Genomic DNA, 20916 nt, shown 5'->3' on the forward strand with positions numbered 1-20916 from the left:
AATTAGCACATTCAGCATTTTCAGTATCTACTAAATAAATATATGAAAGTGCCAAATGTCCAAGATACCATGACGTCTTCCTCAAAATGTTAGATCCTTCGAACTCCATTTTATTTTATCCCTGACTAATCCTCTCACACATTAGGCCTACATGTAAGATTCCTTGCAATGTTCACAGCGTTTATTTTAAATCGTTTACGTTCTCAAATTTCAGCAGGTATTTAATTATAAATATTTATTTATGATTTAGATTTATTAACTATTTCGAAGATACAGTCTTGCAACATGTTTAGTTAGTCTAAGTTACGTGTTTAGTGATTCTTACAAACAATAGACTGACATGAAAAGTGGCTCCTTTTGAAGCACAAACTGCATCCAACTATATATTACAGCTGGCCCGGTTTGATGGGGCCTGTTTTTGATAATAATTAATTACCATTTTTCACTTCCGTGTTTATTATGTTTACCAACGCCATGATGGAAAAAAGTCCGTTTCCCACAATGCTTAGCGCGCATTCACACAGGTCAGTAAAGACCGGTGTGACACAATGACCTTGATATTATAACTGATAGCTGTATCAATCTCCCGAAAGTCAACGATATATTTTTTACACAACTAACGTAGAGCCGATATATAACGAACGAGAACACGCTCGGCTGACAGCCCAAAAGTCATGGTATACTCGGTCGTTATCTAACCGCAGACGTTTTATTACATACTAAAGTAAATCCATTCTAAACATAGATGGTGACGTCACTACGTTATTGTCAGTAAAGACCGGTGTGACACAATGAAAGTAAATCATTTTACGAAGGTTCCGGAGATAGTATTCACGATTGGTATTTCCCTAACGACGTTTAGCGACACAGCATATGGACGATGGTCCACCGTCGCCCAACTAAAAATAGCATGTAAAACCAAGTATGCGCATGCTCAGTGGCGGGCGCAGTAAATGGTTAAAGTGAAAGTAGATGTCGCCGCCATTTTGAGTGGTTGGTAAACTGTGGTTTGTGTCCAAATAATTAGACGGTATCTTTTGTATATTGACCCCATACTTATGTTGTCATTGCATATATTTTTATTAATGGGTTTCGACCCGTAGCCTTGTGTTCGCACTACATCATGTTCGCCTTTGGGTTCTGTTAACCCTTCGATTCAGTGAAAGTAATAAACGGAGAAAAAAAACATTTTTTTAAATTGTATTATTCATAACAGTAACACAATTGTATTGGTTTTGTGTTGTACATATTTGATATCTGATACGCAAACATATTCTTGAAGTGAAATATTTTGCCAACAATAGTTCTTCCCCATAGTAAATACTGGAAACCATACATTATCCTACCGCACCCCAAATTCGACGACACCTAAATTCGACGATGTTCTATTTATATTGATTAAATGGATGATTATTGTCTTTGAATCATTTCAAAGTAATACAGCCGATTTTAAAATTATTATTTTCTGCTATTAAACATTTCATTATTTCTTTCATTATTTGCTAAATATTGCTTCATGTAACCGTTACATCGTCGAATTTCGGTCCATTACATTCGGTTCTTTACACCCTTCGAATTTGGGTCACACTGGGATATTGCATACATGCATCTAGTCCAAATTTTTGACGCTCTTAAATATTAAGCTACTTTTTATATGGGTAAAGTATCTCGCGCGTCTTATAAATAAGACTAACATGCAGAATGCAGAGATCTCCCTCTGGTTTAGTTCAAACCTGTATATTTTAGTTTGATTGCATAGGACTTATTTGAAAAAGCTGTAAATTTTGTTTCCGGTGCCTAGAACCAGTACTTAGTGTCTATAGGGAAGATCTAAAGAACGCTTTCACAGTGGGGATCGAACCCGTGACCTCCTGGTTGCTAGGCGGACACCATATCCTTTACGCCACAGCTACCTCAGGGTTTGGGGTAACGGTACAGTTTGTCAAGGTATTCCGAATCATTAGGCATTCGGAATCCACATTTTCATTTAAAGTCTTAACGTTTGGTATGCGATTTGAAAGGTTATTGTTGTTTCTAAAAATTTAATCCCCCAGCCTGTAAAGAATGAAGAATCATTGTTTTTGATGAAAATGTTGATTCAGAATGCCTAATGATACCTGTACCCTGAGGCGGGGGAAATAGGGCATCATTAAAAAAAAAAATTTGGACTTTAAACCAAACATGAGAAACAATATAATATGTTTTTTTAATCACCGCCAAATTAAATACATAACAATTCTATTTAGTTTTAAACATTTTAAACTTGACAATTCTGGGTCTAGGGCAATTAATTTGCTTGAGTGTCGGGTGAATTTTTATCTGGGGAAAAATTAATACTTTTTTGTTGAGGGAATGGGGCCTTATTTTGGCCAAGTCTTGAATCGTTATAAGACGGTATATAATATTATATTTACCTGTCAATAATATCTGCAAGGGGGGTTAGACAGTATAGATTGATATATACATGTACATGGTCACTCTTAATGTCACTCAAATAGATAAAGTAATCAGTATTGCTATTTAATGGTATGTTTTTTTCATGAGAATAAACTTAAGGTTAATAGTGATTACTTTGTAAAATAAAACAAAGCATGTGCAAATATTGCAATAAAATATTCATTTTTAACACCATTAAAAAAAAGTTAACAATATCTATACACATTCCTTGGTATTTTACCCTAGCATAACAGCTTCAATCACATAATCATTATTTCAATCAATTAACTGGGTCCGTTATCTCATCATCTCTTAATAAATCATATATATTGATAGCCACCTGCTTCGTACACATTTCAAACTAATATTTCAGACACCAAACGCAAAGCCTATCCCAAGGCAATGCCCCATTTGCGTGGTAAAAGGCAACACGACTGTGTACCTCCGGGTAACAGACCGCGTTCGCTGGGTGCAAGCGCTGACGGCAGACCCCATGAAGCCGTTGATGTCAGAGGCACGTGCTAAGACCGGTCGGAAAGTGAAGAAGATAAAGCCGAGGAATTACTACTCTTGCTGGCTGTGCGACCGGTCGGTGATTGACCGGCTGCGTCATCTAGAACAGGAGCACAAAATGGAGGCTGGGACATTCAATTTTGTTTACACAAGAGGGCCGTTTCCGGAAAGTAAGTGTTAAATTGTGTTCGTGTGGTTTTTGTATTTAATTTCTCATATTTCTATCAATGTCTAATACAAAACCATACCAAACGATTTGTAACTTTTACATTTAAACGTCATTTACAGGTCGCGAAATCTTCAGGAAAGGTGACCAGCAGACTCGCCACTCATGATGACTCGGCATAGGAGGATGAGAAGGTGGAGGATGAGGAGGAGGAGGAAGAGGACTTTTCATTCCTAATGTGTGTTTTAAAGGATCTTCTTGAACAAGTTTTGTTTATCTGACAAGAAAGAATACTTTCTGTCATTGATTTACCTGTTTGTTCTTCTTTTTCGTCATGGTAGGTTTCTCCCTTTTAACCTTACCAGTCTTGACTTCCATCTTCTTGCGTTTCTGAAAAGTTATTATGCTATCAGTCCATATTACCAGTACAAATGCTACAAATTACTACCGGTTATATAATTTGAAAAGCGTATACCTTTGAAGATGATTTGAAATAATGTGAATACATCCCTTTCATTAAATTCATTCTTTTTAATGAAAACATAAAATTTGTTTATAGCATTGTGCCATGCTATCAGATCAATTGGCATGCTACAAATATAGTGTCATATAAACAGGGCAATCATTGTCTTTTATGCTTGAACCAATTACTATATTATGATACATACAAATAGGACACAGATGAATCAAACACACATTCTGCTGATTTATATTAAAATCAAAGTAATGAAAATACCTATGAAAGAAATATTTATGTAAATTGTCAAGATGGAAAGTGTTAAAAAGTATGGAGCATATCGTCATAAAATTAGTACCAAGCATAAGCCATTCAACTTGTATGCAGGCAGGAAAACAGCCACATCTTCAGTAATGTCAAGGTAAACAAATTCACTGCAGCATGACCTTTAATGCATGACGAAAAAACAGGATCATTAATGCAGTGTCTGTGAATGCATAATCATGTAAAATTAATATTCATTCAGGCTAAAAATTGCCATCCAGTAAAAAAGGGAAACTATGTCTGAACTATATTTTTGTTGTCCCGGACAATATTGGACGACCACTAATTCCAATGACCGTCAATATAAAACTAACAAAACGATTAAACCTATTTGACATAAAACTAACAAGAGAGTTACTGCAGTAATAGCATTCATGCAGCAAGTTTTAATATAAAACAAGAGCACCGCATAACGGGTGCCATGCTCGGCTGCAAAAGCTTGTCAGAGTGATCTTGATCTTTGACCTAGTGACCCAAAATGGGTGTGGTGTGTAGAACTCATCAAGGTGCATATACATATGAAGTTTCAAAGTTGAAGGTGGAAGCACTTTGATTTTAGAGCCAATGATAAGGTTTTAGCACGACGCCGGTGGACGACGAGCAGGCTATGACAATACCTCGGGTTTTCTCCGAAAACAGCCTCGCTAATAAATATTGTTGGGGTGTCTAAAAATAAAGCAACAATGAGTGCCTTATGTTGGCATATGTTTATGTTGTATGTAATTCCATTAAGAAAGGTGATTTTTATGAAACTACTTAAGAATGCATTACATTTATGTATATATAGGTAAACAACAGCTGTCACCATAGGATGACTTATGCCCCCTATAAACGCTTGATAGAAGTTATGAGCTTTTTTCGAAACTTAAACACAGATTTCGAAACCTAAACGCAGACCCTAAGTTCAAGGTCAAGGTCACAGGGGTCAAAATTTGTGTGCGCATGGAAAGGCTTTGTCAATATACACATGCATGCCAAATATGAAGTTGCTATCTGAAGCAACATAGAAGTTATGAGCATTTTTCGAAACCTAAACGTAAAGTGTGACAGACAGACTATATGCCCTCCTTCGGCGGCATAAAAAGATGTGCCAGAAATTAATGACTTCAAGGATATAATACATGTAAATGTTAACAAATAGATTTTTTTCAACGAAAGCAAAAACAACAAAACAAAATGCACCAAACAAGCTTCCTATTCCTTGATAACATGTATAAATCTGCATTTATTTACTGTGCTTTCCCTATCGGTATTTTATGGCTATTTATTTCACACATATTTCACTACCAGTAACATGATGATGAATAAAAACAAGAGCACCGCATAGCAGGTGCCAACGCTCGGCTGCAGGTGCAGTTTCTTTTTTTTAAGAGTTCACAGTGATCTTGACCTTTGACCTAGTGACACAAAAAAGGGTGTGGCATGTATAACTCATCAAGGTGCAGCTACATATAAAGTTTCAAAGTTATAGGATGAAGCACATTAAACATTGTGGCATTTCTTTGTTAACTGAAACAATTAACACATGCATGTACATGCAAACAAAAATTTCAACAATAACAAATGCACCAATCAAGCTTTATATACCTTGTGTGGCATTTCTTTGCCAACTGAAACAATTTACACATGCATGTACAGGCATGGCATAAGTGCAAAACCTCATCCACCAAAGTTGACTATTTTGAAAAATAACAACAATTATATAATAATATGCAGAAGACAACAGAAAGGAAAGATGTCCTCAAAATAATAACACTAATATGGTCTTTTACTTATATTTTACTTTCAAAATAGGTTTGGTTGTGGGTTTTTTTTCAACAAAAAAAAAACTTGTTTTAAGAATTAGTAGGACATTTCCACAATGAAACAGTGAGGGTTATCTGAAATTAACAGTATTTTTTACCTTCTTTCCATATCTTTTGACATTTCTGGTTGCATACCTCTTAGCTCTGGCTGTGACAACCTGAGAATGAATTGTGTGTGTGAAAATATGGAAAACAAAATTATATAAACTAACTAGTTTATATTTTATACAATTACAGAATGTTATGTTCTGATATAACTGAATGGTTATGACATCAACTCTATGGTCTGGCTTTCACACAAAGACATCTGTTGAACTTTTCATGTTTACCACTTAATGACAAACAATGCTCTTTGATGATTAAAGGCATTGCTTTAAAAGTATAGGACCTGCAGTCTAACTATTGCCTTACAGCTACCAATAATGAAGGGCATTATGGTGCTGATCAGGGGCAAAAAGGCGAGGCTAAAAAAGAGACATGACAGGGTGCCCAGCTTTACGGCTCTAGACATAACATTAATTTATAGGCTGTAACAAGCCATATGAGCAATCAATACTGGATTGCAATCACTTTATAAATGTTCATTAAGAATGATGAAATATCTGTACGATTAAATGCATAGAAAAGTTACCGTTATTTTATGTGTCTGAGGCTTAATGTCCCTGGGAACTGGTACTTCACTTGCATCCACCTTGTCTTGAATCTCTGGTTGAGCTCCCTACAATTTATTATACCATAATACAGGTATTATACTTTTTTTAAACGGCTTATTTTAATCAAAAATATAAACATTACAGCAAAATCAAATTGTTATGAATATTTGTAGGTGGAAGCGCTTTGATTTTAGAGTCAATGTTAAGGTTTTAGCCTGACGCAGAATTGCAGTTTTGTGCATAAATCACATTTGCTTATGGCTCATAAATGCAGTCCACTTTGTTGTAGCACTAAACTCACAGTCTGCACAATATCCGAAAAGAGTGCTATGGTGCTGTCATGCTCCTGAACCGGTACTTCCGTGGCTGAGAGAGCTGGCCATTCTGTAGGATCTTGAACAGCAGCCTCCACACACAGCTGGTTTGGCAGGTCGTCATGTATGGATGCTAAACACCTCCTAGCCCCTTCAGCACTCAGATGTAGTCCATCATGGGACAAGTACAGGGACTTCTTAAAATTAAATTTTGATTATTGATAGTTACCGTACTAATTTGTTTTAAACATAACTAAGATATTAAAGCAGCAAATTAAATGAACTGGTTTCCCTCAACGAATGAAAAAATATTTTAGTTTCAATCAATTAGAGTGTACAACTCTGAACTGACCAAAATGATCATCCTGACAAAACTTATACAAGAACTTCTAAAAAAATGATAATACATTTCATTAACTTCCATATTACAGCACAGACAGATATCTTTATGGGGCTTTACTTCTAGAGCTGAAACCAACAAAACGTGCAAGTGTACCACCACAAAGTAATACATCTATTTTAAAATTCATGATATTTCATGTAAAAGTTATTAAGAAACCAGTAATTGCAACAAAACTGCTCAATGAGTCAATTTTCACCAATTAAGGAGGCATATCTCTTGAGCAAAGAAGGATGTCTGAACAGAATTTGGGATTGGTCCACCGCAGTATAATGATGCATATATTTATTTTAAGTTTCATGATGATGAAATTCCATGCAACAGTTGCTGAGAAACTTCCTATTTCACTCTAGATCTTTCCCTATACCTGTTTAGTTGCTGCATAGTCCATGTATCTCACAGAAGGCACATGGTGACTCAGTTCCCACAGCATGCTGTTTGCGCTCCTTATCCACTGGCAGTAGTTCCTCAACTGTGCCCCTGAGAGTGGCCATCGGGGAAACATTCTCACATCAAAATCACGTGGAAGAATCACGCAAAGCACCACGTGTATTTCAGTGCACACACTGAATACAACATCAAGGATCTCAGTCACACAACTAAAAATAACAAGCAAATTCATTGAATTGATATACCCTGCCAATATGCTTCTGGACAAAAAAGTGTTATATTTGACACTAAAGAAGCATTTTTTAAGAAACAAAGGGCCATAACTCTGCTATTAACAGATGGTGTACGATGCCATTTGGCCTGCAGCATCCTCTTATCCATATATATACTCATACCAAGTTTCAATGAAATCCGCCAAAGCACTTCCAAGATATGGCTCTGGACACAAAAGTGCTGGACGGACAGATGGAAAGACAGACGGACAGACAGCCCCAAAACAATATCCATCCTCCTATGGCAAGGGATAATAAGGTAATGGTATTAGTTGCTCATTGTATTATCTTCCCATCACAAACAATTATTAAATAGAGATGTGTTCGTCAGAAACACAATGCCCCATATTGCGCCGCTTTGTATTTATTTTTTTACCTTTGACCTTGAAGGATGACCTTGAACCTCCACCACTCAAAATGTGCAGCTTCATGAGATACACGTGCACACCAAATATCAAGTTGCTATCTTCAATATTGAAAAAGTTATGGCCAATGTTAAAGTTTTTAGACGGACAGACGCCATATATTTGACATTTGACCTTGAAGGATGACCTTTCACCAATTAAAAATGTTCAGCTCCATGAGGTACACACGCATGCCAAATATCAAGTTTCTATCTTTAATAATGCAAAAGTTATGGCCAACGTTGAAGTTTTTTTTCCCGACGGACGGACAGACTGACACACATACTGACTGACGGACAGTTCAACTTCTATGTGCAACCCTACCGGGGGCATAAAAAGTTACAAACAACTACAAAAATATTTGAGAAACTAACTTATTTTATTTCATTAAAATGCCAATCCAAAAAAATCTAATAAGAAAGTGATACTAAGTTGATCAAGCTCATTTTTATTCATGCTGCTAAGCTGTTCAGTGGCGGATCCAGGGTTTCTAGTTAGGGGGTTGGTGTGGACATTCAATAATACAGGCCAATGTAAAAGCATAATGGTGTAGTGGATGTGGTGTCCGCCTAGTGATAGGGAGTTAGGAGGTTCTCATTATCTTCTCCATAAACACCAAGTTCTGGTTCTTCCCAGGAACAGACTCGAGTGTCTCAATAAGCATAGTGCGTTCCCTGCAATAAAGCTAAGGTAAAAAGGTTAAATAAAAACTAAAACTGAAAAATTACTGTTCAACATACCGGTAGAAATTGCTATCCTTGCAGCAAACATCGTTAGAGCCAAGATGCAGGTACAATATGTCGTAACAACCTGACATCAGCTCTTGATGCAGCAGCTTTCTAAAGCCCTTCCGGTCAGACACATACTTTGCACCTGCATTGTAAAATAAGATCTTCCATTTAGAATTGGTTTTCATTTGCATTATTTTTTTCTTGAGTTGTCATTTGTTATTGAATATTATGAAAAATAGTCATCATTGCTATGTTCGAGACAAGCAAGCTTATCTTTGTTAATATTTATCTCACTTGTTCTATGTTGCGTCAAATTTCTGGATTTGCAATCTTTTTCCCCATTTTGGTTACAGCAGAAAGGGTATTTTGCTTGATTCCATAATACATGTTTTATCAGTGTAATAATATACATGACGTGTACATGTAAATACCATGAAACTGTTAGGGTAAAATATCTTTTTGGGTATTGAAGCAATATTCAGTGGAGTTTTAAGCATTTCTTTAAAAACAAGAGATGCGTTTGTTGGAAACACAATGCCCCCTATTGCACCGCTTTGAAGCCATGTACATGTATTCAAACTTTGACCTTGAAGGATGACCTTGACCTTTCACCACTCAAAAATGTGCAGCTCCATGAGATACACATGCATGCCAAATATCTAGTTGCTATCTTCAATATTGCAAATTTTGACCTTTGACCTTGAAGGATGACCTTGACCTTTCATCACTCAAAATGTGCAGCTCCATGAGATATACATGCATGCCAAATATCAAGTTGCTATCTTCAATATTTAAAAAGTTATGGCCAATGTTAAAATTTTCAGACGGACGGAATATTTGACATTTGACCTTGAAGAATGACCTTGATTTTCACCTTTTACCACTCAAAATATTCAGCTCCAAGAGATACACATGCATAAAAAAAATCAAGTTGCTATCTTCAATATTTAAAAAGTTATGGCCAATGTTAAAGTTTTCGGACGGACGGAATATTTGACATTTGACCTTGAAGAATGACCTTGACCTTCACCTTTCATCACTCGAAATGTTCAGCTCCAGGAGATACCCATGCATGCCAAATATCAAGTTGCTATCATCAATAGTGAACAAGTTATGGCCAATGTTAAAGTTTTCGGATGGACGGACAGACGCCATATATTAGACATTTGACCTTCACCTTTCACCACTAAAAATGTTCAGCCTCAGGAGATACACATACATGCCAAATATCAAATTGCTATCGTCAATAGTGAAAAAGTTATGACCAATGTTAGTTTTCGGACGGATGGACATATGCCATATATTAGACCTTTGACCTTGAAGGATGACCTTGACCTTCACCTTTCACCACTCAAAATGTGCAGCTCAATGAGATGCACATGCATGCCAAATATAACGGTGCTATGTTAAATATTGAAAAAGTTATGACCATTAAAGTGTTCGGACGGACAGACAGACTGACAGTTCAACTGCTATATGCCACCCTACCGGGGGCATAAAAACAATTATTTGGTACACAAAGCTTCAAATAAATATTAAAATTAGCAACCTTTTTTCCAAAGGCAGCAACAAACACTGCAGGGCTAGATTGAACTTTACCGGTACGAAGTTGTTTACAACCATCGACAAAGTGGGGGTTTGGGGGCGGTAGCCCCCGATACTAAAGAAATATATAGGATAAAAGGATAATAAGGTGTTGCGTAAGTTGTTATGTGTTAGGTGTTAAGGGTTAGAGTACGCTGTTTGATGTTAAGTGTTGCGTACCGGTAAAGTTCAATCGTCCCCACTGCAGTATAAGACAGTAGCTAAAATAATTATGCCAACGCAAAAATCATCAAAAGATTATGGCGGCAATTTATATAGACTATTTAAGACAGTAAAAGGGGTAATATAAAGCAGCATGCCACAGAAACATGTTGGGTCTCACACTCAACTATAAACAGTTAAAAATTATTCACCAGATACGGGCAGAAAGTCAATCCTTGCATTTGGAGGACATGCAGACTTCAAACGATGGACATTGGAATCCCCGGCAATAAGAACACGAACATCGCTGCTGCACCAGACATGTTCTTCACCTGAAACAGAATAAACGGCTCTAGGAGAAGTGCCCCCCGGAGAACTGCCCCCCCCCACAAAGATTTTTCTCTGGGCGGAGAACTGCCCCCTCACTCTTTTTTTATAGGGCGGAGAACTGCCCCCCTGCTGATTAATAAGGGGCGGAGAACTGCCCCCCTGTCAGAATTGATGACCCGGAGAAGTGCCCCCTAATTAAAGAAATTTCGCGGCTATATATAAAACGAGTATTATAATGACAATAACGCCAGTAACTTTCTTGCTATTATGTCTGGAAATTGAGTGAAATTTCAAAAGTAATATAAAGTTGTACAAGTATTAAAGTTATAAAACGGCAAAAAAATACCTGCCTCGGCATGGACGTCGCCATCTTGATAATCACGTGATTTTCGTCTATGTTAACAAAGAAAAACAAATCACTTTTTGCTAATAAAAAGTTTTCGCGGCTGAATTATTTGATATTTTCCCCGTAATCAAAACAAACAATTAGCATGCAATTTAATCCATCCGTATGCAAGCTGAAAACAATAATTTATTTGTTTGTTTTCGCCAATTACGGATTTGGACGGTTCAATATAATAAACCCGTATGCCGCTTTATTCAAAGCTAACAAGTTCTTAACAATTAAGGTCGGTCCGGTCTACCAATTAAAAGATCGCGGTGCTTATCGTTAACGGTAACAAGTTCTCTGCCTGCCTAATTAGCTGCTAATTAAAGCAACTGTTACCGATTTTGTTTGTTTGGCATGTCAACATGATCTGCTCAAAATGCTAACTGTTGCAGATTGTATGTATGTATGAATGTATGTTTTGAACGTTTATGTAAGCATGTATATATTTTTTAATGTATGTCTGAATGTATGTATGTATGATTGTAACTGTGAATGTATGTATGCATGTAATGTGTGTATTTATGTATGTTATTTTGTATTTCACATGAATTAACTAAACAACATAAATAAATTGATTATTAATTCGACTTCACTTTACTTTTTTCTTCAAGTCAGCTAAATTATTGCCTTTGCTTTGCCTATTAATTTACTTTTTTATACGTTTAGTTACGTTTTTTTTTCCATGGGTCAATACTATCTTTATAATGTAAATTAATTCCGATGTAACTTTTCCTCCATAAGTACTGAGTTGCACGTCTATATATAGTTGCGACACATGGCCAGTATTAACATGCACGCGTTTCCTGTGTGGATCTCGACTATGTTTCGCGCTCTTATTAAAACACGACTTTTACATGGCATTCATGTATAGTGAGTGGTGAAGATGCGTACCAAGGGCCTTAAACAGTATTATCACATGCCTCTAGACAATTTGTGTTATTCAGTTCGATAAATGGCAATATACTTGTACTTAAATTAATTTTTTACCGGATAAAATGTGTAAGGCAATAACGTAAAATTACCCGTAAGTATTGTTTTCACTACGTAACTAATAACTAATATGACACCGGGGGGGGGGGGGGGGGGGGCAGTTCTCCGCCCCTACAGATTTGATGGGGGGGGGGGGCAGATATCCGCCTACTAAATTCTGACAGGGGGGGCAGTTCTCCGCCCCTACCGATTTGCTGGGGGGGGGGCACCTCTCCGCCACCTTTAAAATAAGGGGGCAATTCTCCGGATTCCAGAATAAACAAAAGGCTTCCCGAATCAAATCAAATCAAAATTTATTTATTGTCGGTATGAGAATAACAAAGGACATCGTTCCACGAACCCTGGGGAAGTTTAAAAACTCAAAATACAACACGACAACAAACAAACGCCCGAATTCAAATACAATCCGAACCTGGATTTTCCAAACAAGTTTAACAACGTTCAGTTTTTAAATAGGTAACGTCGCGAAATCAAATTACAAATTCTAAACGAGCACTTTCAAACGATTAAATGTCACGCAACGCGGTTCTCTTAAACTGCAACGTAGTCTCTGGTCAACAACAGCTGTTTTATAGTATGTAAGCTTTGGTCAGTATAAAATACTGACGAGAATAAAATTCTCTGGACTCTCTAAAAACCCTTGTTAAACAAGTTCAAAACAGAAAGGGAGATCACCACCACTTACTATAGCCTATCCTCTCCCCTGATTCAAGATCAGTGTTCTGATTGGCCAAAATGATTTGGGCGACCGTGGACCAACAGGCCTCTGCAGAGATAAACTTTAGGGCGTAGAAGGAAGTAGGACAGTAATAGTGTTTTATTGTTTTATTTGGATATCAGTTGGTGTTCATATATATATATAATGTGGCAACGTAATAAAGCAAGAAAATATAATTGTCTATAATTTCATTTTTTATGTAAAAGATATTGAAAGTATATATTAAACGTACAGACAGTGTTTTTCAAATCGAAAGTGGAAACAGGTTCAAACACAATTTAACAATGGCTTCTAAAAGACTTGTGGATTCAAACCGAGACAATGCAGGCGACTTTATTGGAGAAAGTGCTGTGACACAATCATGCGAGCCCTGTATGAAAACCAACATATCAAAAACTGCTACGGTTTTCTGCAAGGATTGTGATGAATACCTGTGCGATACGTGCAAAAATCCGCACACGGTCTATAAACCAGGTCAGCATAACATTGTCAATTCACAGGGCAGTAAATCTTCGTCCGTAATACTCGACATGAAAGGAATGGACAAGTGCCATGAACATGCACGAGAAATAGAGTTTTTCTGCCAGGATCATTCTAAGCTTTGCTGTCTTTCATGTGTTCTCATTCACCGGAAATGTGACCAATTGGATGAAATAGTCAAAGTATCCAGACAAACACGACCCGAGCTTCAAGCATTAAAACATTCATTGATAAAATTGCAATCCGAGGCTGACGATTTTTTAGCGGATTGTAAGCAGTCGGAGACTGGCTTAAATGAGTCTATTGCAAAGATTTCTTCAGAGGTGGATACGATGAAAGATCGTATCATAAAATTGTTTGAAGAAGCAAAGCAGAAATTAATAAGTGAGGCAAAACAATTTAAAATTGCGGACGTCAAACGAATTGGGAATAAACGTGACGCCTCGCTCAAAGTTAAGGAAGAACTAAATAAGGTATTGTCGATGTGCTGTGTCGTTTTAGACAGCGGGACGCCCAGTCAACAGTATATTTATTCAGAATTAATGAAGGAGAAACGGAAAACTATCGAATCAACTATGGATGACCAAAGAAAGATTAAATTCTTATCAACAATGACAGTGTCTTTTCCAAAACAGGTTACTTCCCTTCTTGAGATGGGAAGCAATTCTATAAAACTGAATTGTGTAGGCAACAAGACAGGTATTTTATTTAACAGTTAGTTTACATTTGGTCTAATTCAAATAACAGTATTTGTCGATGAAGTCCAGAGAATAAGTTCAAAATTGTAATAACGATTTAAATATTTGGATACTGTTACAATAGAACAGTTATTTAAAAAATAAAATCATAAAATGTAGTCTATATGCAAATTTTTCAGAGTTGCCCGGTACAGTACGGTAAAAATAAACATAAGTAACTAGCAGTACTTGAGATGATAAAAAATATTTACATCCACAAAAAATAAATATACTGATAATTTAAAATATTGTATTTTCATTTTTTTCACATATATGTAGTAAATTTCAAACTTTAAAAAATTAAAAAGGAATCAACTATAGATGGCCAAAGAAAGATTAAATGTTCATCAACAATGACAGTGTCTTTTCCAAAACAACTTACTTCACTCCTTGAGATGGGAAGCAATTCAATAAAACTGAATTATGATGGAAACAAGACAGGTATTTTATTGAACAGTTAGTTTACATTCGGTCTAATTAGTGTGAGCGTTAGCTCACAATAAAGTAGAGAGGCAGTTTTGCAAATCAGCCTGCTTTAACTACGCTAGGGACGACAACTGCAGCTAGTAACAATAACCACTGCCTGTTTATACTTAACCACTGGAACACTGTAGCAGACAGCATGTATAAGGTTTAAGAGCTTGTTCAACAATATTGGCCAGTCTAGTGTTTATAACAACTTGTGCGACGACATTTTCCAGTTTATCATTGAAATCTGTACATATTGGCTGCTTTCAGAGAAAACGGGGCTTAATGCTGCATTAAAAGTCTGTCATGTTGGAAAATTGTTGCTCAATAATTTAAAGAAAATAGGCACAGTATTAGATACACATTACAGAACATGTGCATGATTATAGGCTTGTTATTTTTTAGCAAGGAAACAAAATTTTAAAGATGGTTGCTAGTGCAGCAACCAATTGTGAAAAAAGAGACATAATGTTGTTATTTTGTCAAAGCTATCTCTATAACATAAATATGAGGATAAACAGTGCACACACATCTCGACCTGTGCTTTAAAACACACTCTGTATAAATTTGAATGGGTTGTGTTCATTTCAAACTTGCGATATAAAAAACTATAACATAATTTTGAAAACTGAAGTGCGTCTAAGATTATGCAATAGCGAACAACTTCAGTGCCTTCAGCCTTCAGTGCCTTTTAATAACGGTATTTGTCTATGCAGTCCAGATAATACGGAGCGGTATGAAGTTTAAAAGTGTTATTCCGACTTAACTAATTGGATACTGGAACAATCGAACAGTTATTTAAAAATAAAATCATTTAATGTAGTATTTATGTGAATGTTTCAGAGTTGCGCGATTCAGTACGATAAAAATAAACATAAGTAACTAGCAGTATTTGAGATCATAACACTTACTAATATCCCTATTAAATGGATATATGAGAATTTAAAATATTTCATTTATCATATATTTAGTAAATTTCAAACTTTGTAAAATTAAAACGGAATGAACAAAGAAACACACAATTTTTGTAAGCCATACCACGCGAACGCGAACGGAAGCTGCGCGACCAAAAAATATATAACTAGGGAACATGAACTGAATTTGATCATGATGGTGCTGCTGCTGATGATGACGATGAGATTTATATACTTTTAAGCATACCTACCTGTTTTGGGCTATTTTAGTGAAGTGAACACAAAGAACATATTTGTTTTCCAATATCAAAGAAAACAATAATGAAGTTTCATATGTTCACAGCATACATATTATTTACTACCACAAGAATATAATTTGCAACTACTTTATTACATTTTTTCATGTAAGCAACCTATGATTCTTTAAAAACTTGTGTACGGTTCTGAGTTTCTTATCTCAACATAGTTGATATAATGATTTCTTAATTCGTACTCATACGGTATATGTATTGCAACGCTTTGTTGTTGTAGATGATGATGATGATGGCGGCGGTGACAAGGACGACGATGATGATGATGATGATGATGATGAAGGCAACGACGACGAGGACGACGATGGTGATGATGATGATGAAGGCAACGACGACGAGGACGACGATGATGATGATGATGATGAAGGCAACGACGACGAGGACGACGATGGTGATGATGATGATGATGATGATAATGAGAATTATATACTTTTAAGTAAACACATCAATTTTAAAATAAACCTTACCTTTGCTGCAACCCGGTCATTAAAAACACTTCAAAAATACAAATATAAATAATGTATTATTTTACAACCAGCAAAGTGTCGTTATGGTTATTGATACACGCGAACATAAGCTGCTGCTGCTTCTGCTAATGATGATGATGATGATATTTATATACTATTAAGAAAACACATACATTTTCAAATAAAGCTTACCTTGCTGAGACCCGGTCATGGATTGATTTAAAAAAAACGTCAAAATTATCAAGAATTTATTATATTCCAACAAGCAAAGTGCCGATTTGGTATGTAAATCAAAGAATCATCAACAAAGTTATCATGCGTTTTTAACGCTCTCCATCGATTTATTTGTTATATTTTAAAAACAGCACTTAACATATCCACTTATATGCTTATCCCTGATTGGCCCAGCGTGAAAGAATTTCTTCCAAAATAGTATATAAACGTATCCCAAACGAAATAAGTTTATCTTGACATAATAATTATTTAAGATATATACATATACGAGTTTCATTTGTAAAGCTTTTGCATGGCACTGTACAAATACAAAGATATGTGCAAAAGTTCATGGCACTTTACAAATACAAAGATATGTGAACAAGTTTTTAAATGGACTCATTTTAACAACACATTATGTAATTATATAACAATAATACAAATTAATAATAATACTATTATCATTATTACTTATTAATATCTTTATTGTTTGTTATTATTATTTCAGTGGAAACCAGTCCCATCAGCTTATCATCCCAACCAAGGCCACTCATCCTGGAGCAGCTCGTGTCCGTGGATCTACACAAGACTGGAGATGATGAGAGGGAGCCTGACCTCAGTGGACTGGACTTCCTGCCTGACGGGAGACTGGTAGCCGTGGATAACAACAACATGAAATGTATCATACTGAATGAGCGACTACAGAGACTTGGAACACCGTACAAGTTCGAGTTTTACCCACAATCCGTAGTATGTGTGTCTCATGATACACTGTGTGTCACGTTTGGTGGTTATAAAGAAGTATATCTCCTGTCTGTGAGTACAGACAATACCATCACACTGACCAGGGAGATCACAACATCATCAAAGTTCTACTCTATATGCTGCATGTCTCCATCTAACATGGTCGTGAGTACGTGCGATGATCCCCGTCCAGTTAGAATGATATCAGTGGACGGGGTAGAGTCAGATTTTGATCACTCCCTGACGTTTCCTATGAAGACGTACAAACTAGGTGAGAGTAGATGCACGTATGTCCAGTCTAAGAACACGTTAGTACTGACTGACCAACACGCTCACACAGTGTACGTGTACGACACTGTGAATGGCACATCTAGAGCAGTCACTAATGAGAACATACAGAATCCATTAGGAGCCTGTGTGGGGCCTGGTGACACGGTGCTGGTGTGTAGTGGAAATAAGCAATCAATCGTACACCTGACCATCCACGGTAAAATACTCGGTACATACCCATTGGATATGAGGTACCCGAAAAGCATATGTGTGTCTAAGGATGGCACCAGGCTGGTGGTGTCTAACACCAATCAAGTCGTCAAGAAACTTCAATTGTATAAGATATCACCGGCAATGAGTTAGCTGACTAGTAAGATGTAAATGTCATTCATGTGATCAGGCTTTCTACACAGTTGTGTTAAACAACTCGGAATACTATTCCAATTAATTAAAATTAAATAAAGTTGTAATAAGGTTTTGAAGAATTTCAAAAGATTCCGAACTACCAACGTATTTTGCATGTATTATAATGTAATATTTGCTTTATACCTACCTTCAATAACTATTTTAGTGTATATTTGAAGACATTTAAATATATTGTGTATGTTATTCTATTCAAATTCGCATGTTATGCAACATAACCGGTGTGTACGGTAGTTAGGCGCGTTAAATATTTGTAAATGTATGTTAATTTTTGAAAATAATAACTATAACTGAACATTGCTAAGCATATGTTTTCTTAATGCCATAAACAATTTGCGTTCATTTAAAATAATGCTTGTTTTTGTTAAGCCTACATACGCAACAAGATTTATATTTATCAACAAATTCGACTAGATCATGTATTCCCAGCCTGTCACCTCTGCCTGCCAATAGTCTAATAGCCCCGTCACACCGGACTGACGTCCTTACGGCGACCTAAGACTGTGTTTCTGAAAATTTCTGACTGTCTTAGTAAGGACGCCAATGACTTTTTCGATAAAAATGCTGTTTTTCGCCTTCCCGTCACACCAGCGTCCTGGTTAATGGCATTCTGCGCGTCCTCATGGGGTCCTTAATCCGTCCCTAGCGACCTTACCGCGTTCGTACTGCGTCCTTACGGCGACCAACGCCGACCATACGGCGTCTGAGCGGCGTCCTTGGCATTCTTACTGCGTTCTTATTGCGACCATAGTCGTTCTGAGGACGCAATAGACGTACAAAGGACGTACTAATGTCGCAATAAAGTCGCCGTTCGGTCGCCTTGCAGTCAATGATCATTGTCTGTGGGTTTTAGCGGCGACCACACGACGTCCATGGCGACCTTACAGCGACCCTACCACGTCCCTAATACGACTACTGCGTCTCTACGGCGTCCCTACGATGTCCTTTACAGAACGCCGTAAAACGCCGGACTTCGGCGACTACTTTGAACTTGTTCAAAGTAGTCGCCGTGGGCTCGCGTCCTGAGCAATTTTCGCCATTCTCACTGCGTCCTCTTGCGTCCTTACTGCGTTCCTCCGGTGTGTATGACATCCTCACTGCGACATGGGTCGCCGTAAGGACGCAGTAAGGACGCCAGTCCGGTGTGACGGGGGTATAAGATGCCTTTTATCGTTCCAATGTAGAGGATACTAAACAAGGCCATTCATTTCAGTTACTTTTGTTTGTTTTCAAATAAATTAACAAAACGATTACATGTATATCAAATGAATTCTATATTATTTTCTTAATCTTAGCTTTCTTATTATTTTATTTTAAAATAAACCAAAAGTTGCATTCATGTTTTCGCGATTTTCAGGTACCGAGAGAGAACGCGCTTTAACTTAAAACCGTCTAATATTTAACGTTCTGATCAGACACAAATCCAATTAACGTTCGGAGAATTATTGAATGAGAACTCAATTAAGGTATTCAATCCATCACACTCCGTAATAAATTATAATATTTTCTTGCATGGCATACAAATTTATATTCATTCACAAAATGTCAGATTTTACCGTTTCGTTTTTTTATATACCATGTTAATTACCATACCCCCTTTGTTGCTGCAAGCAGGAAACATTTAAATTGATTATAAGTGTACATTTTTGAATGGTAAATTAGACGTATATAATACATATATTGACCAATTTGTCTTCAGTTAATTAATAAAGGAATTATATGTACAAATATTGCTTATGATCTTTTATTTTGATGTGAATTTTCCTGATTTTGTAATTGAAAGCCATAAACATAATATCATAAATGTGTTATTTTACGCATGTTTTAAAATAAACCGTATTTCTTTTATATTATCTTTTTTTTAATTGGATGCGAAAAAGAAATGTTCATTACTTTATTCTAATTAAAATAATGAAGGAAAGTCATGTATGCGAACAAAATCAACGATATTCCCATATATCTTTTTACAATGTTAAGCACGATGCAACCACACCCGCACGTGGTACAGAAGTCTTAGATCGTCGTAGATGGATGATTTTCAATGCCTCTTTGTTGTAAATATATTAAACCTTAATTGATATCTTCAGCCGTTGTTTGAGAAAGTAAATTTACAAACGTGTCGCGATACAAGTGCGATTGAGTGTTTAGCAAAACATTCAATGTACCGTGTGATTTTGATTATATTTTTATATATACTCCAGTATATTTTGATGACATATTTCAATTACATGTATACAATGATTCAATAAAACATGCTTAATGCTAAGGAAAGCTATCCATAACAACGCACATGCGAAACACATCAATTTAAATATATGAATGTTTTTTTAAATAAACCGTATTACTTATTACCGTATTACCGTATGCAAGAGGTTAAACGGTAATACTATTGGAACGACCAGTTAACCGTTTATATTTTCTGGAAAAAGGTTAACCTGGAAAAACATGATAATGCTCTTTGTCATGGAATAATTCATGTGACTTACGTTTCGCGTGCGACGTACTTGCTCTGGCGACTAGTTAGAACAACATGCCACACCATCGACGGTAATAAATAACGTATCATCAAACAAAGCGAAAAAGCAATAAATCAGTACCTTTGTGATAATAATATTAATGATCTTAATAATTATAGTAACAATAATAGCATTTATGAATGTAACATGAAACGCATTTCATTTATAAACAATTTATTATATTTACATGTATATATGAGTAAAATATACGATAAAGTTGTTATCCCCACGCTTTTTGGAAAAAAGGTGGGGATATTGTGGTTATCTCCGCCGTCCGTCCGTCCGTCCGTCTGTCTGTCCGTCCGTCCTGGCCACTATCTCCTCCTACACTAA

The 20916-nt window shown here is 36.4% G+C and overlaps 3 protein-coding genes across 11 annotated transcripts; 2 read left to right on the forward strand and 1 right to left on the reverse strand.

The window, feature by feature from the left end:
• The first annotated feature begins 855 nt into the window (after positions 1-855).
• LOC127868299 (uncharacterized) lies at positions 856-3422 on the forward strand. Of its 4 annotated transcripts, none has more exons than XM_052409942.1 (4): positions 856-993; positions 1802-1926; positions 2810-3119; positions 3238-3422. In XM_052409942.1, the coding sequence occupies exons 1-4, from the start codon at positions 954-956 to the stop codon at positions 3282-3284; spliced, it is 522 nt and encodes a 173-aa protein (XP_052265902.1). In that variant the 5' UTR covers positions 856-953; the 3' UTR covers positions 3285-3422. The 4 variants fall into 4 exon arrangements, with proteins under 4 accessions (XP_052265902.1, XP_052265899.1, XP_052265901.1 ...); XM_052409939.1 differs by having other exon boundaries at positions 858-993; positions 1802-1947; positions 3254-3422; XM_052409941.1 differs by having other exon boundaries at positions 858-993; positions 1802-1932.
• LOC127868298 (uncharacterized) lies at positions 2193-13088 on the reverse strand. Its single transcript, XM_052409937.1, has 10 exons — positions 13008-13088; positions 10824-10943; positions 8875-9007; positions 7436-7667; positions 6656-6865; positions 6333-6419; positions 5800-5859; positions 3931-5293; positions 3428-3505; positions 2193-3049 (listed from the first exon to the last, which is right to left on the reverse strand). The coding sequence occupies exons 3-8, from the start codon at positions 8949-8951 to the stop codon at positions 5180-5182; spliced, it is 780 nt and encodes a 259-aa protein (XP_052265897.1). The 5' UTR covers positions 8952-9007; positions 10824-10943; positions 13008-13088; the 3' UTR covers positions 2193-3049; positions 3428-3505; positions 3931-5179.
• On the forward strand, positions 12575-20338 carry LOC127868292 (E3 ubiquitin-protein ligase TRIM56-like). 6 transcript variants are annotated; one of them, XM_052409927.1, is made up of 4 exons: positions 12575-14219; positions 16171-16222; positions 16259-16341; positions 17139-20338. In XM_052409927.1, exons 1-4 carry the CDS (start codon positions 13325-13327, stop codon positions 18005-18007), a joined length of 1899 nt encoding a protein of 632 aa, XP_052265887.1. In that variant the 5' UTR covers positions 12575-13324; the 3' UTR covers positions 18008-20338. The 6 variants fall into 6 exon arrangements, with proteins under 6 accessions (XP_052265887.1, XP_052265888.1, XP_052265889.1 ...); XM_052409928.1 differs by having other exon boundaries at positions 16171-16210; XM_052409929.1 differs by having other exon boundaries at positions 12576-14219; positions 16171-16217; positions 16296-16341.
• The last annotated feature ends 578 nt before the right edge of the window (positions 20339-20916 follow it).

Source organism: Dreissena polymorpha, chromosome 2 (assembly GCF_020536995.1).
Source record: "Dreissena polymorpha isolate Duluth1 chromosome 2, UMN_Dpol_1.0, whole genome shotgun sequence".
NCBI lineage: Eukaryota > Metazoa > Mollusca > Bivalvia > Myida > Dreissenidae > Dreissena > Dreissena polymorpha.